Source organism: Oratosquilla oratoria, chromosome 1 (genome assembly GCF_046742065.1).
Source record: "Oratosquilla oratoria isolate Oo_2021 chromosome 1, ASM4674206v1, whole genome shotgun sequence".
Lineage (NCBI taxonomy): Eukaryota > Metazoa > Arthropoda > Malacostraca > Stomatopoda > Squillidae > Oratosquilla > Oratosquilla oratoria.
In genome coordinates, this window is record NC_134777.1 from 69,736,101 (window position 1) to 69,753,600 (window position 17,500).

The window sequence follows — 17,500 nt, forward strand, 5'->3', positions numbered from 1 at the left end:
GAAAGAGAGGAAGGAGAGAGAGAGAAGAGAACGGGTAGAAGTGGGGGAGAGAGAGAGAAGAAAAGAGGAGAGAAGAGGGAGGGAGAGAGTAAATTGAGAATGAGAGAAAGAGAGGGGAAAGAGAGGAAGGAGAGAGAGAGAGAGAGGATGGGAGAGGGAGAGAAGAGACATTTGCAAATGAAGACTTTCAATATAATTTCTAAACTTCGTAGTAAATAAGTTGCATTCCGTAGTGGTGGTGGTGGGGGTGGTGGACAAATTTCCTGTGCACTCTCCCTGCCGCCGTCGTCAGGCGATTCCTGTTCAGGTTCCGTCGGTCAACGGGTGAGGATGTAACCTTATACAGTCGAACTACTACTGGGTGTAACAGAAATTGGGACCGCAAACATGAGAACTTGATAATTAACACCAGACTGGGTGGTTTCGCTTTAATTAAGGACACGGCCAAAGCTTTGTTATTTGTTTGATAAAGATTAATGGGATCAAAGTCAGTTTGCTCCTTTGTAAGTTGCACATGGTGAGTCTCTCTCTCTCTCTCTCTCGTTAACTTTGATTCATTTAAGAACAGAATATCATAAGTTACAATCCCGAGTTGATCATAATCGTCTTGTGTTAATAACAAAGTCCTTTAAGGCATACCAATAATAATAATAATAATCTAATAATAATTTCATCTAATATAATGTAATGACATCAAAATATTACCTCAGCAGGTCGTAAAAGATGGGGTAAGAATATCGTTCGTCTGTTAAATCGCTTGATTTTGTTTCACAATTTTACTCAACATTCTTTACATTTCGAACAAAGTCACTCGCAATGTTGACCCCAACCTTCTGTCCCTGAAACACATACACACACACACACACACATATACTGATACACACACACACATTAGTTTCGGGTCCTCTTATTTATGTGCAAAGGTGCATTCAGACATTATGATATGAAAGTTAACCAACTCAAGCCAGGCGAAGAACCAAAGTTTTCTTGTTTACGAAGTTCTTGAGGTCGACTCGAAGTACGAAAGACTCCGTACAAATGAAAACAACAAAGACCATTAATTTGGTGTTTACTAGGTCATAAGGCAATACCGTGTGTGTGTGTGTGTGTGTGTGTGTGTGTGTGTGTGTGTGTGTGTCCGTGCGTATGTGTGAATGTGATTCACCATTGTCTGGATCACGTGTTGGACTCGTGATCAACAGCTATTTCCCTCCCGGAAGAGAGCTCAGAGCTCGTATGACCGATCTATGGGCAATGCTGTGATCCTACACGCACATACACACCCAACTCCCCGCCCACGAGAGTTGGAGTAACGACTTGCAGCGCAGCGATACTGAAATGATTTCAGTCCTGAGCAGGATTCGAACCCGGACCGCCGTAATGACAGTCGGGGACTCTACCAACCGCGCCACCGAGTCGTGTGTCGTGTGTGTGTGTGTGTGCGCGCACGTGTGTGTGTATGTGCGGTGTGTGTGTGTGTGTGTGTGTGTGTGTGTGTGTGTGTGTGTGTGTGTGTGTGTGTGTGTATGTGCCCGTGTGTGTGCGCGTGTGTGTGTGCGTGTGTCTGTGCACGTGTGTTCAGACGCGTAAATCAGTTTTGGCCTCGCAAATTGATACATCAGCAGTCCCTTGACCAAAGACAAGGAATTATTTCATGAGGGAGAGACCTCCACAGGGAGGATTAGACCCTTATAGTTACTCTTAATTCATCTGACTTCATTTTCTATTTTAATCATTGATTCAATCCTATATTATTTGGGGGGTGATGATGCTGGGCTATTTCTTCAGCTTTGGAGAAAGCTGTCTGTTCTATTGTGTTAAGCCCACAGCACGACATGAAGAAATTTAGCAAATTTACTCATTTACATTAAAAGAAAATATTCTTACAACAGGCGATTTCACTCAGATTAGATGAACCCTTTCGTCGTTACACTTACACACACACACACACACACACACAAAATAAATATATAAACGTTGTCATAAGCATATGGACATGCTTCGTTCCCCAATTTGCAGCGGACCAGTGGGTCGAGTGCTTTGCTCAATGCACCTTCCCTGGAGTCCTTCTCCGCGCTCATTTTAGGCAAGTCGCTGGCTGACATGGACATTCATACTTGCCCAGTAACTGGCGGGCATTAGGTCAATACAGTAGAGCCCATACTGACAACAAAAGCGAATTTTATTACCATGGTACCCTTCACAAGAACGGCTATGGCGTTTCTGTGTCAGGGTAACCCGAAAAGAGAGAGAGAGAGAGAGGGGGGGGGCAAGTACAGGGTGTGGGGAAAAGAGATGAGAGATAATGGGTACAATGGGGGAATGCGAGGAACTCTGGTGGAAATGAGCTCCCCCATCGCCCTCCCCCCCCTTCCCTCCACGTCTAATGATGGCCGGAATACCACGGAGGGAAGGAGGGAATGGGGGAGGAAGGGAGGTGGAAGAGGGAGAAGGGGAGGGAGGGAAGCAGAAGAGGGAGAGGGATTGAAGAAAACTGAAGAGGAGAGGAGGGAGAGCAGAGAAGGAAGAGCAGAGAAGAGAGAGTAGGGAGAGGAGAGGAGAGAGAAGGGGGAGTGGGGAGGAGAGGGGGGAGATGAGAGAGACGTGATGAAGGAGAGAGAAAAAGAGAGGACATGAACAAAAAAATGAGAGGGAGAGGAAGAGAGATATATAGAGAGTAGGGGGGGGGGAAGAGGAAGGAGAGAAAGGGTGTGTATGTGGGGGGGGGGGGTTCTTCCTTTCTTTGTGCTCCCTATTTCTCCCTCCCCACGGCGACGACGACCAAGTAGCTGCAGAAGGCTTCCATAGTACATCGGGCAAAAGTGGCGGTGCGGTAAGTTTTTTTTTCTTCCTTGTTTTTGTTTCCTTCTTTTTCATCTTTTTTCTTAATTTTCTATCTCTCTTCTTCATCCTCTACTCTTTTCCTTTCTTAATTTACTTTTCTTTCATTTTCTTTTTCCTCTTCACTTACTTCTTTCTCTTCCTTTCCTTCCCTTCCTCCTCCTTTTTCCTTCCTCTTTCTCATTTTCTTTTCCCCTTTCTTTGTCGTCGTCCTCTTCTCAGAGAGAGAGAGAGAGAGAGAGAGAGAGAGAGAGAGAGAGAGAGAGAGAGAGAGAGAGAGAGAGAGATAGAGAGAGAGAGAGAAGGGGATCAGCCTCATGTCAACGTTCACCCAGCCCGAAATAGAGCGAGCAGCCCTGAGGTCCAGGATTGTGCCTGGCACGTACTCTGTACACACGGCACGAAGAAGACGAGGAGACGAGAGGCGAGGGAGACAAAAGATGGATAGAATCGCACGCGTGCACACGCAGAAAGAAATAAAGAAAGAGGGGGAAAGATAAATCAAGAGAAAGAGAAAAGGGGAACAAAGGAAGAAAAATGAGAAAATACAAAGAGAAAATGATAAATCGAGTAAGAAAAAATGAGATACAATCAGTGAGAGAAATTGATATTGTGTGTGCGTGTGTGTTTGAGAGAGAGAGAGAGAGAGAGAGAGAGAGAGCACCTTGGTCAAAGACGACGACGGCAAAGGATTTTATTCATGCCGGTGGGCCATATCATCTCAACTTGCGTACCGAAAAGGAGCAACCAGGTCAAACTTGCAACCCGTCTGTGCTTTTGTGAGCACAGCACAAGGACCCCCTGCTCTAATTCCAGGCTTCTTACAGTCATGGGCCCCAAAGAATGGCACCAATACAGATTGTTGGAAAATGTCTACAGTGCCAATGAGTGGAAGTGTCAAACGTTGGCACTCAAGTTGAGCTTAAGCTACTTGCTCGCCTTGACATCACGTAAGACCAAGCACTTGATGAGTCGCTTTTCGCCATATATATATGGTAGGTTAATTAATTTGGCCAAATGGGAAGTATATGAAAGCACGAGTGAGTTTCAGGACGTTTCTACGATGATTGTGTTATGTATCGACTCGATTCCTATTTCGCCAAATTGCACTTCGACAAATAATTTTGCCAAATCCTTTTATGTTAGTTTGACGAAATGGAAATTTTACAAAGCCCAGTTTGGTGAAATGCAACTTGGCGAAGCAATTTGGCGAACTGGGAATGGTAAAACCAAGAGGGCTGAGACTAGCACAGGAAAATTAAATGTGGTCCCGTTGACACCGTCTGTCCCTGTTCTCCCCAACAGCACTCGCAGTGCCCTACCAATCTCCAGGAAGCCCTCAGTGCCAAGAGTGCCTCCTTGGCACCTTTATAAAAAATTATAATAATAAATTAATAAAAAAAAAAAAAAGAGTCCCTGCCAAGAAACCCCTCAGCAACTCCGTCCCCACCACCTCCCTCTCCTCCTACCTCCTCACTCTCCAATCAGCTGATCACTTCGCCTGAGCTGATCCGGGGCCAAGTCCCATGACGTCACACAAGGTCCCCGTGGCACTGGCTGGCACCCCCCCAGGGCCAAGGGCAACGAGGACAGGGGCAAGGCGAAGGGCACATGCATCTCTCTCTTTCGGGAAGAGAGGCAGGAGAGCAAAAAAGAGAGCAAGAAGAGAGCGGACACATGAGTGGTGTCGTGTGCATAGTACGGTCAAGAGACTGTGGAGAGGAAGAGAAGGAGGAGGAGGAGGAAGACCTTGTGAGAGAGACTCCACGATGCAACACACACACTGGCCGAGCTACAGAAGAAGAAAAAGACAATGACCAAGAGGAGACGACGAAAAACACGAATGCAAGAAGACGTACAAAAGGTGGCAGAAAACGAAGAACAGGAAGAAGATGATAAAGAAGAAAGAGGCGGAGAAGAAGAAGAAGGAGACGTAGAAGGAGAAGAAGAAGAAGAAGGAGAAGAAGGAGGAGGACGAGGAGATGGAGAAGAAGAAGAAGAAGAAGACGGAGAAAAAGAAGAAGAAGAAGGTGACGAAGATGATGAAGAAGAAGGAGAAGAAGAAGAAGAAGAAGAAGAAGAAGATGGAGACGGAGAAGAAGAAGAAAAAGGTGACGGAGAAAAAGAAGAAGAAGAAGAAGAAGAAGAAGGAGACGGAGAAGAAGAATGAGACGGAGAAGAAGAAGAAGAAGGAGACGGAGAAGAAGAAAAAGAAGAAGAAGAAGAAGAAGAGGAAGAAGGAGACGGAGAAGAAGATGGAGAAGAAGAAGAAGAAGAAGAAGGAGAAGGAGACGGAGAAAAAGAAGGAGAAGAAGGAGACGGAGAAAAAGAAGAAGAGAAGAAGAAGACGGAGAAGTAGGAGAAGGAGAAGAAGACGAAGAAGGAGACGGAGAAGAAGAAAAAGAAGAAGAAGGGGCGGAGAAGAAGAAGAAGAAGAAGAAGAAGAAGAAGAAGAAGAAGAAGAAGAAGAAAAAGAAGAAGGGGCGGAGAAGAAGAAGAAGAAGAGGAAGAAGAAGAAGAAAGAGACGGAGAAGAAGAAGAAGAAGAAGAAGAAGAAGAAGAAGAAGAAGAAGAAGGAGACGGAGAAGATGACGAAGAAGAAGAAGGGGACGGAGAAGAAGAAAAAGCAGAAGAAAGAGACGTAGAAGAAGAAAAAGAAGGAGACGGAGAAGAAGAAGGAGGAGGAGACTAAGAAGATGACGAAGAAGAATACGAAGAAGAAGAAGGAGACCGAGAAGATGACGAAGAAGATGAAGAAGAAGAAGAAGAAGAAGAAGAAGAAGAAGAAGGGGACCGAGAAGCAGAAGCAGAAGAAGAAGAGGAGGGAGACGGAGAGGAATAAGAAGAGAGAGACGTAGAAGAAGGAAAAGAAAAAGAAGGAGACGGAGAAGACGAAGAAGAAGAAGAAGAAGAAGGGGACGGGGAAGAAGAAGAAAGAGACGTAGAAGAAGAAGAAGAAAAAGAAAGAGATGGAGAAGAAGAAGAAAGTGACGAAGAAGAAGGAGACGGTGTAGAAGAAGAAGAGACGTAGAAGAAGAAAAAGAAGACAGAGAGGAAGAAGAAGTAGAAGACGAAGAAGCAAAAGAAGAAGAAGAAGAAGAAGAAGGAGTCGGAGAAGAAGAAGAAAAGACGTAGAAGAAGAAAAAGAAGAAGGAGACGTAGAAGAAGAAGGAGGCGGAGAAGAAGAAGAAAAAGAAGCAGAAGGAGACGGAGAAGAAGAAGAAGGAGACGAAGAAGAATAAGAGACGGTGAAGAAGAAGAAGAAAAGACGTAGAAGAAGAAAAGGAAGAAGGAGACGGAGAAGATGAAGAAGACGGAGAAGAAGAAGAAGAAAGAGACGTATAAGAAAAAAAGGAGAAGGAGGAGAAGAAGAAGAAGAAGAAGAAGAACGCGAAGAAGAAGAACGCGAAGAAGAAGAAGAAGAAGAAGAAGAAGAAGAAGAAGAAGAAGGAGAAAAAGACGAAGAAGAAGAAGAATGAAATGGGAGAGAAGGGGGATGTATGGATGTAGTGCCACAGGAAGTGCCAATCTCAGGTTACTGTCTGCCACCCCCACCCCCCCGCCACCCCCTCCCTTGGCGCACAACATATTTAGAGAGACGAGAGACAAAGAGATAAGAGACGTGTGTGTGTGTGTGTGTGTGTGTGTGTGTGTGTGTGTGTGTGAGAGAGAGAGAGAGAGAGAGAGAGAGAGAGAGAGAGAGAGAGAGAGAGAGAGAGAGAGAGAGAGAGAGAGAGAGAGGAGGGAGAGAGGTTGAGAGAGAGAGAGAGAGAGAGATAAGAATGAGAGAGTGGGAGAAAGAAAGCAAGGAAGAGAGATAAGAATGAGAGAGTGAGAGAGAGAAAGCAAGGGAGAGAGATAGATAGAGAGAGAGAAAGAGAGAAAGCTTCGACTTCTGCGTCATTACGACTTCCTTCCCTTCCTGTGCAGTAGGCACAAGTTAATAAATAAATAAACAAATAATAATAATGAAAATAAAAACGAATGAAACAAATAAAGATGAAGAAGCAAATCAGCCCCAGAATTACTACTCGATTCGTGGGTTTAAGTCAATTTGAGGACTAAACAGCATCATCATCATATGGCAACACACCCCTCTCCTGAATCAAATCTTCAATCGCCACAAGGTTTAAACCTCTACCAATCAATCGTACATCCACGCCGCGATGGACTTAAATCGAGAGAGATCTAAATTGAGATAGACTTAAGTTACCCACGTTCTTCTATTACTACGCTAGCGATTGAGCGTGTTCACCTGAACACGGGAGCTGTTCATTCATCTGGGAAGATATTTCGTTCATTTTCTCCTCTTTCGTATACAGTAAAGGTGAACGAAAATTGATGGGTTGGTTGTTAGGCTCCTCCCTATCTCGTTGCAAGAAATACTCCTCTTTGATGTATTTCAAAATGTGTTCGTATATGCATACACATACACACACACACACATATCTATATATATATATATATATATATATATATATATATATATACATATCCGATGTTGCCCACTCTACGAGGTGACTAGGTATGATAGCCTCTGTTAGACAGGAGGGTATCCATGAGGAAGAGGAAGAAGAAAAAGAGTAAGAACAACAACAAGAAATCAAATTTGAACTCAAAGCGTACAATTCCTCACCCAATTTTATTTATCTTTTATTTATTTATTTTGCATTTTTCACTAAGTATTCCTCTTTTATTTTTCGATTATTCTTCTTCTATCAACCACGAAGCTCAGTCTTACAGACTTTTCACCGTTGGGGTCACGGTCCTAATAGTTTCCAGCCAGCCAGGGGGTCGTACGAAGAACAAGGTTAAGAACCACTGCTCTGGTAATATTAATTGTTGCCCCGAGTTTCCCTGATTGGATCCCCGCAGCCTCACTGCGGGTGGCAACGGTCCTCCCCGGGCCTTCCCAGATCTCCCTCCCATATTCTTTTAACAGACAAAAAATAAAAAATAAATAAATAAATAAATAAATAAATAATAATAATAATAAATAAATGAAAAAAAAATAATAAAAATAGATAAACGAATAAATAAATTAATAAACATTTAATGGATATACGTAAAATACATAAATAAAGATATAAACAAATATGTACATAAGACAAAAAATAAATAAATATATTATTCAACCGACGATTCGGCTCCATCTCAATACATAAATAAGACAGATAACTCTTCCATCATCTCAAGGAGCTGTTCTTAAAACTACCTCCGCCAAGGTCGATTGAGGGATAACCAGCGCCTCCATCCTAGGCGGGGACGATAACCCTCCCAGGAGGTGGAGTCTCAGAGGTGGTCAAGGGCAGACTCAGGGAGTGATGGTAGTAACTGAAAAGTGATCATATGCGTTACTCGGGTTCGTTGAGGTGTCACCGGATTCAGAAAACGGATGCAGTCAATGCCTAATATGAAGAGACGAGAACAAGACGAGGAGAGAGAGAGAGAGAGGGGGGGAGAGAGAGAGAGAATTATTACCGACAGTACGATTTTTATGCAGCTGATATTCTGGAATTCTAGTGACATCCTTACGGACCAGAGTCACTTAGTGCTCTTTCATAACTGGAAAATATTCTCCGCCTAAAAAAGAATACTGATCAACTTTTAACTTCTATTCTCCCTACGTTCTTATGAACATATTACAAGAATGGAGAAGCCTGCAAGAGACCACAAGGTCTACACCAGGCAGTTCCATGTCCATTACCACCAACCACTCTTATCCATAGTTATCTTTAAATCTTTCACATACACACAAATATACAGGCACATGCAATGCACTGTACAAGTTCGCACAATATACATTCACTCACGCATACATACACAATATTTACAAACACACAGATACAAGTACGTGCACAATATATTCAAACAGCAATGTCTGAGACACCATCTGCTCGCTTGTGGCCTAGCAAGCAAGTCATGCAGCTGGCACGGATTTTCTGGCCAGCAACAAAGGTGGCTGAGAATCACCTAGCACCACCTGGCACCTTCTGGCACCCAGCTGGCACAAACCTTCTGGCCAGCAACAAAGCCCTAGCACTCTCGTAGTTGGGTGCCCAACATCCGCTCCCCTGTGGGGGTGGGGATGGAAGCCCGTAGGCTCAGAGGTGGAGTAATACCAAGGGTAATCTGGTAATTTTGAGAGCACAAACTAACGACTACGTTGAGAGAGAGAGAGAGAGAGAGAGAGAGAGAGAGAGAGAGAGAGAGAGAGAGCATTTTGTCCCTCCGATGGCACAGTGCCACCGAAGAGATCCTTCTCGAAGTTTTCACTCGGGTGCGAGGTTGTCTTTCCAGATTCCTCTTGCTAGACGTCCAGAACACCTACAACTCCTTGGAAGCCTTTAGAAAACCTTTGCCCCTCTCCCCTCCAGGAATTTCATTTCTAGGTCTAGATAGCCCTCTGGCTTCTAGATCCTCTATCTCCCTCTAGCTTTCGGAACACTTCAAGCCACAGTCTGTATCAGGCAACCTGTCACTCTAGAACCTAGATCTATTATTTAGAGCCAATCTAATACAATCCTCTGTCTCCCAAGGTCAACGTTGGAGTTTTATTTTGATTGTAGCCGGGCGACTTTATTCGGCTGAAGGTCCCCCAAGAGTTCAAGAGTCAGGAATCACCTTGATTAAATATCGGAGTGCCACGGTCAACTTAATGGGCTTTATTCTAGCTGTCGCCAAGCGATTTTTCTTCTACCTGGGTATATGGGCTACAGGGTTGTCTCCTCCCCCATCAGGCCCTGCAGAGTCTCCCTACAACAGCGCCTTCTGCAGATGGAACCAAGGCCACTGCATCAATGATACACCGTTCCGCGTCGCCCGGTCGTCAGTAGCGGCCTAGACGTCATCTTTAATAGCGCCTCCTCCCTCCCTCCCCCCGTCCTCCTCCTCCTCCTCCTCCACCTCTTCATACTCCTCGTCTTCCTTTCCTTCCTCCTCCACTCCAAGACTTCCTTCTTTAGGTTATTTTTATTTCCCTCCTCTTCCACCTCCTATTCTTCAATCTTCTCTTCTCTGTCTTCCTAATCATCCACCTCCTCCTCCTCCTCCTTCCTCTTTTGCTCTCTTCCTTTGCCCTTTTTCCTTCTTTTCCGTCTCCTTCAACCAATTCCTCCTACCCCTGCCATGTCCTCCTCTCCTCCTTTCTCCCACACATTTTCACCTCTCCACCAACAACCCTTTCCCTCTTGTATCCAGCACCTCCACCCCCTCAGTCTTCCTCCTCCTTCTCCTCCCTCTTCTTCATCAAGAAGAGGTTCCTCCTCATAATGTGCCTTAATATCACTACCCTCCTTCCCCACTCCCCCACCTTTCTCCTCCTCCCTCTCCCACGTCACTCCCTCCTTCTCTCCCTACAATCCTACTGCTTCCCTCCACTTCCTTCCCAGTCCTCCTCTGTAACTTTAGTAGCATCCCTACGGACCAGAGTCACGTAGCACGTCGTTAGTAGCATCCAACGGACCAGAGTCACGTAGCACGTCGTTATGACTGGAGACTAATCTCCACGAGGATAGAAGCGCTGGTTATCACCTTTTACTCTGACCGCCGCCAGGCGATAGGGTTCAAGACACCTCGTACATGGTATACACAGCCACCCTGAGGTATGGCCTTCACAGTGTGCACATAGCCTGCCCCTGGCCTACACAACCTGCATTCTTCGTGTCCATCTCTCTCGCTCTCTCGCTCCTGAAGGACAAGAGCGGAGAGTGCCTCCTCCGTCCTCCAGCAGGAGTGAAGTGAAGGGCCTACTGTAAGAGAGGCGGCATATGTTGTACGTAATGTCTCCGAACGAGGAGGAAGAAGAGGAGGAAGAGGAAAAAGAGGAGGAAGAAGAGGAAGAAGAGGAGGAAGTGGAAGAAGAGGATCGTCGTCTCCTTCTCCCGCGACCCACCCGACCCGGCCCGACCCGACCCGACCCGACCCGACTCGACCCGACCACTCCATCTCCAACCAAGTTAGGAGCCAACAACCGCCCACCCATCCCCCAAAAAACCTCTTTAACTTTGGAGGTGTTATATTTCTTAGATGGCTTTGCTAGTGGTGATGGTGACTGTAGTAGTAGTGATGGTGGTAATGGTAGTGGTGATGGTGTTAGTGGCAGTAGTGTGGTGGTTATGGTGGTAGTGGTGAAGGTGTTAGTGATGGTAGTGGTGATGGGGTTATTGGTGGTAGTGGTGTTAGTGGTGGTGTTAGTAATGGTGTTAGTGGTGGTGTTAGTGGTGGTATTAGTGGTAGTAATGGTGGTGGCGCTAGTGGTGGTGGTGATGGTGTTATAGTGGTGCTGATGATAGTGGTGGTGAAGGTGGTGGTAATGGTATACAATAGATAGTAGAAGTAGAATCATGGTGGACGTGGTCTGTGGTGGCGACTGAGTTGTCTGTGGTGATAGTTATGTGGTGTTGAACTATGATGACGGACTGTGGTGATGCGCGGAAATTGGGTGGTATCCATGTGCAATGGGGGGGGGGGTTCTGCACTGGGTATTTCATGGGTGGGGGAGATAATGGGTATGGGGAGCATCTGCAGTGTCCATGGAAAATGGGGCGCTACTACGTTATAACCATTACAAAGGTAATGTGTTATGGGGACAATGGGTGGTATATGAAAAGTAATGAATACTATACGAGAGCAATGGAGGCAATATGGGGGAGCAATGAGGAAAGTATGAGGTGGAATGGGGGTATAGGAGGTAATAGGTAAAATATGGGGCTATATAGGGTGCAATGGGTTATTTATGCAGAGGAATGGGTACTATAGACTGAACTATCTGAGGACAATGGGGAGAAATGGGTGGTACCCATGGACAATGGGGCGCCGGAAGGGGTATAGCCTCCGGGTGTGACGTCATCGGCCAGCCATGACGACTCGCCTGACCCCTGGTGACCTCGCTTCTAAACAAACCGGGGCTGACGTGGACGCCGGCGCTGACAACAGCGCGCCTGCGGACTGACGGCGCCAGGGAGCAGCAATGGTGGGGAGGAGGAGGAGGAAGAGGAAGAGAAGGAAAATTAAAAGGGAAGAAGGAAGAATGAAAGAAGAGAAGGAAGAGGACATCCAAGAGGAGGACGAGGTGGAAGAGGAGGAGGAGGACAAGGAAGAATGGAAAAGGAAGGAAAAGTGGAAGTGGATGAGGAGACCAGGAGGAAGACGAGGAGGTGGAGGAAGACGAGGAGGTGGTTGGAGTGAGGAGGAGGAGGAACATGTAGAATAAGAGGAAGAATTGAAAATGAAGAAGGAAAAGTGGATGAGGAAGAAAACGACTAATAGGAGGACGAGGAGGAAGGAGTGGGAGAAGAGGAGAAGGAGGAGGATGAAGAGGAAGACAATGAAAACGATTTCTCTCTTTTGTCTGCGACAACCAGCGCTTCTATCCTTGGGAACAACATCGCACTGAGGAGGACGTGGAGACATAGAGGAGGTAACCAAGGGGAGATTTGAGAGGAAAGGCAGAACGGTGGGTTTAAGATAGATTTTTTTTTTTTTTTTAAGAGAAAAGGAGGACGAAGAAAAAATGACAGTAATGGTAGGAAGAGGACGCGAATGGGAGACAAAGAGGGGAAGAAAAAAAAAAAAAAAAGTGTAAATGGGAAAGGGAGGGCAGTAAATGAAAAATAGAGTGAGGGCAATCAGGCAGTAAGAGATAGAGGGAGAGATGAAAAAGAGAGATGAGGGGGAGATGAGAGAGAGAAAGAGAGAGAGAGGTGGAGGAGGGAAAGCTGGAGGGAGGGGTAGAAGTAAATAATGTAAAGGCGGCCACCAGTTCGGTGTCAGAAGGTACGAAGGGAGGGGGCCAAGGAGGTCGTCTGCTAGCGGGTCAGAGGAGGTCAAGGCAGGTCAGAGAAGGCCAATAGGAGGATGTGTTTTCCACTGCAGGGGAAGTTTAAATTAGGAAAACAAACAGGATATGGGCACAAGGGACACTGGGCGCGTGGGGATTGACTGTAGCATTGGTGGGGTGAACTAGGGGTGGGGTGGGGTGAGTATAAAGGGGGCCAGCTGAGTCACAAGTCCCCCCTTTCGTGCCGGGTGGCCCTTTTCATTTCACCCTGTCTTCTGCCGCCAGGGGATTTTATTCGTCTATTTGGCAACCCCTCCCCTCGTTCGCTTGCCACATCGTTTCAGAAATACACAGACATTTGAATTCCCCTTCCCTATCTCCATCTTCTTCTTCTCCTCGTCTCCCCTCCCTCCTTCCCTTTAGATCTCCTCCTTTCACTCTCCCCCTCCCTCCAGGCCCAACCTCCTCTCCCCTTTAATCCTCCCCTATTTGACACCCACTCCACAGTTACATCACCTCTCCACCTATATATAAAGTGGAGGGAGCGTGAGAGGGGGGAGAGAGAGGGTACAGAGGGGGGAGGGGGAGGAGGAGGAGGAGGAGGAGGAGGAGGAGGAAGGGAAGGTAGTATTAGGAGGTGGTGGGCAGAGGAAGTGAAGGAAGTAAAAGGGAGGCAAGGAAGGAAGGATGGAAGGAAGGATGGAAGGTAGGAAGAAAGTAAAGGGGACAGTGAAGGGTGTAAATGAGGAAGAAAATGAGGGAAAGAGGGAGTGAAGAGGGTGGAGGGAGAATGGAGGGTTGGGTGGAGGGAGAATGGAGGGTTGGGTGGAGGGAGGGAAGAGGATGGAGGAGGGTACTTACAGACCATGAGGGGATTGCCTCTGATTCCATAGACTCTTCCGTCGAACGAGACAGTGAGACAGATAGACAGACATACAGCTGTCTTGGCGGGGAACGATAACTGTCCCTTAACCCATTAAACTCCGATGACAAGATTCTTTGTCATTTGGTCAAATAAAACAAAAAATCATAAAACACCAAAATGTTTTATCAAACACCAGAAAAGTATGACGTCAGTCCTCCTCGCTTCGCTCGCGAGCGAAGCGAGGACTGACGTCATATTTTTGTGGTGTTTGATCAAACATTTTGGTGTTTTATGATTTTTTGTTTCATTTGACCAAATGACAAGAATCTTGTCATCGGAGTTTAATGGGTTAAGCTATTTCTGTGGGACAGTCAGCTGCTACCTGGAAAGGGTGGACACACAGCTGGTTCAGCCATTAGAAGTACGTGTACGAAGTAATTTTGTTCTGGTTACCGTCAGACGATGTTACTCAGCGCGAGGAGAGGGAGGAGGGAGAGGAAGAGTGGGAGGAAGAGGGAGGAGAAGGGGAATGAGAGGAAAAGGAAGGGAAGAAAGAGGGGAGACAGGGGAAGAGGAAAGAGAAGAGGGAAGGGAGGAGAAGAAGAGGTTGGAGTAGGGTGAGAAGGAGGGAGAGAGGGAAGAGGGAGAAGAGGAAGGGGTAGAGGGAGGGAAGAAGGTTACAGAATTCGAAGAGGGGGGGACTCTTGGAAATGGGGAGGTGGCTGGGGAAGCGGGAGAGGGGAAACTGACAACTCGCAGTTGGGGAAACCTTTCCTTCCTTTTTCCTTGGGGACGGACGCTGGGAGGGGAAGGCAGCTCTCTTGGGGCACGGAGAGAGGTGGAGTGGGGGGATAAGAGAAAAAGAGAGAGAGAGAGAGAGAGAGAGAGAGAGAGAGAGAGAGAGAGAGAGAGAGAGAGAGAGACAGAGAGAGAGAGAGAGAGACAGAGAGAAAGAGAGGAGGAAGATAATGAAGGGGTCAGAAGGAGCAACATGTGGAAAGGGGAGGAAGGGAACTAGAAAGGGAGAAGGGGAAAGGAACAAGGGAAGAGAGGACATGAGGGGAAAGAGGGGAAGGGGAGTTAAGAGGGAGAGGGGAATTAGCGAGCCCCACCTCGAAATGCGTTAACCTCATTATGCGTAAATTTAAAAAGGTAGAGGAGCGGAGGTGGAGAAGAAAGGAGGAGGAGGAGGAGGAAAAAAAGGAAGGGGAGGAGGAGGAGGAGGAGTTACCATGGACTACAATGGCCAAACCTGTCGACCTTTTGGTCCATAACGAGGTCGGATGCACAAAGAAATACAGAAACAAACAAATAAAATTAAGAACCACACAAACTGGCAAAAAAAAAGAAGAGAAAATAATCACTGAACAGACGACACAGCCGTGTTGTTTTGGTGTTCATTCAAGAGAACATCTAAACTTTGAACACTCACTATCGATCGCTAGTACAGGAAGTTGCTCATTCCATGTTGACTACGCTGTTACAGAAAATGATTCTTCTTCTTCTTCAAGATAACCAGCTGGCCGACTGCCAGGAGCAAGACGGGCACAGATGGTGGGCTGCGGGACAAGAGCGCCCTCAATTGGTACCCAGACTCACTCAGCTGGCGAAAGGTTCCCGTGGTCAGAGTCCCAGCTGGCGACAGCTGGTTTTGACCGGAAATGACGTCATCTGTGACCTTGACGTCAGCCAATGAGGAGACAGATGCCACCCCCTTTCGTACCCGGTGGCACTTTTCATTTATACCCTACCTGCCGCCGTCAATTATTATTAACAATCTTAACTCCTCGGTAATCCTCTGGCGCCATTTAACTGAACAAAGTATCTGAAGATCGTCCCTTGAGTGAAAAGACCGAGATCCCTTCAGGCACTTCAACAGAAAGATCCCTTCAGTCTAGTGGCGTACTTTTGTCTGATTGACGCCAGACGAATGATAAAACTCTTTTGCTCCCTCCTGACCTCCCACTCTCCTTCGTTTTCAATAAAATTGTCTCCTGTTGTTAGTACTAATTAAGTATGGTGGGCGAGGGAGAAATAGATAAGGAGAGAGAAGAGCTGCGAGAGAGAGAGAGAAAAGAGAGATGGGGGCAAGCAGACCCCCCTCCCCCCACCGAAAGTATACAAATCCGGAAGGTGGGGGGAGACTGAAGAAAGAAGGAGGGAGGAGAGGGGGGAGAAGCGGTAGGACAATAATGATGGGGGGAGGGGGGCTTAGGAAGATAAAGAAGGTATGGGTGAGGAAGAAGAAGGGATAGGATAGAGGAGGAGGATGGAGGATGGAGAAGGGGGCTCGGGAAGCGTTTGACATGACACACCGCAGACGAAAAAGACATTTTGGAACATGAAATGGGAGCAGAATGGATGGAGGACGGGGGAAGAGAGGATGGAAGAGGTCAGGGAAAGGAAAAGGAAGAAAGAATAAAGAGTTGGAGTAGGCATGGGAGGAAAACGAGGAGAAAGGGTGAAAGAGGAGAGGAGGAGGAGGAGGAGGAGGAAGATGACATCACAACCCATACAAATCTCGGCTGCGTCCAAAAGTGTACCTTTGCTCCATGGGCTCCGATAGCTGGGGAGAGTGGTCATCACCGGGAGTACAGAAAGTAAAGATGTTTCTTTGCTTCATATTAGCAGTCTTATATAGGAGGTATAGAAGGCAGATGTGAAGGGAGTGATCATGAGGGGACGTCCTAGGATGAGATGGATGGATGGGGTGAAGGGGGCTTTGGGGAAGAGGGGAATGTCGGTTGAGGAAGGACGGGAGAGGACAGAAGACAGGGGTGAATGGAGAATGGTTGTATATGGAAAATGTTGTGATGCATGAGGTGGATTGGACGGGGGAATGGGGGTGAGGTAGTGTGTGTGAGCAAAAATTTTGACGCAGCCCGAAGGGATTTCTCCCCGTCCTCTCCTTTATATGGGGGGACGGAGAGGGGGGGTCGCCGATTTAATGAAGCGGCCTTGCTGTGGATGTGCTGTGTCCTGCGACACTGCTTCTGACCCAGGGCAGTGGACAGGGTGCAGGGATGACCCGTCATCTAGGAGGTGCTAAGATGGGAGGGAGGGTGGAGGGGTGTGGAGTGTTTTCGGGGATGAAATGGGTGGGAATGTTTTTGTGCCTTGTCCTTTTTGGCTACCCCCCTGGTAGGGGGGAAGGGAGCCTTGGTATATGTATGTATGTATATATATGATATATATATATGTATAAATATATATATATATATATACATATATATATATATATATATATATATATATATACATATATATACTGTATTTGGAATAAAACGTAATATAACGGATAAAACTACTACCTGTGTACTAAAAATATTGACTTCCGAATTTCTCAGAAAAAATACACACACACACACACACACACAATATATATATACATATATATATATATATATATATATATATATATATATATAAAGGAATTCCTAAAAATGCAGTATGTGTTTTACAAACAATACATTATTTCAATATAAAAGAATTCTTATATTGAATAAAACCAATGCATACAGTAAATAAAAAAACAATGTAACTAGCAAACAATAATAACCAATACAGACTAGATTTCATACATATACACAAACATACTTTTGATTTATGAAGTTAATCTACAGCTACCATTCAACATATACCCACAGAAAAAATACAGCTACATACCAGTTACCACTACCCTCGTAAGTTTCACTGATTAATGGTTTCAAATATTATTTCCAATAAGAGTTTTCTAAATTTAGTACTCGAGAAAACTTATAGTGATATCTAGTTTTCAGCCACAAAATTTCATTCAGCTAAGAGATGTTTCTCGTTCTTAAAGGGTTAAAATGTCGCAGTCACCCATAGAATAACACAAAAATCCCCAGATAGGCAGACGAAGACCATACCGAAGACCCAACGTTTGAACACATGGAACATACCATCCTCCTTGTATGTCAATATCTTCCCACCGCCGAGGCTGTTTCTCCATCTCACCACCTACAGACGTTTTAGTGGTAGTGGGAGACGTG

General features: G+C 46.0%; 2 protein-coding genes across 2 annotated transcripts in view; one reads left to right on the forward strand and one right to left on the reverse strand.

The window, feature by feature from the left end:
• LOC143035819 (arginine kinase Scy s 2) overlaps positions 1-17,500 on the reverse strand; it is an 84,734-nt gene that overhangs the window by 67,118 nt on the left and 116 nt on the right. The window contains exon 1 of the mRNA XM_076202872.1: positions 17,411-17,500. This exon is cut by the window's right edge and continues 116 nt beyond it. Within this exon, the coding sequence (XP_076058987.1) occupies positions 17,411-17,500 (90 nt within the window). The remainder of the gene's footprint in view (positions 1-17,410) is intronic.
• The window catches only part of LOC143035859 (uncharacterized), a 125,056-nt gene that overhangs the window by 12,530 nt on the left and 95,026 nt on the right, over positions 1-17,500 (forward strand). The gene's annotated exons all lie outside the window — the stretch shown is intronic.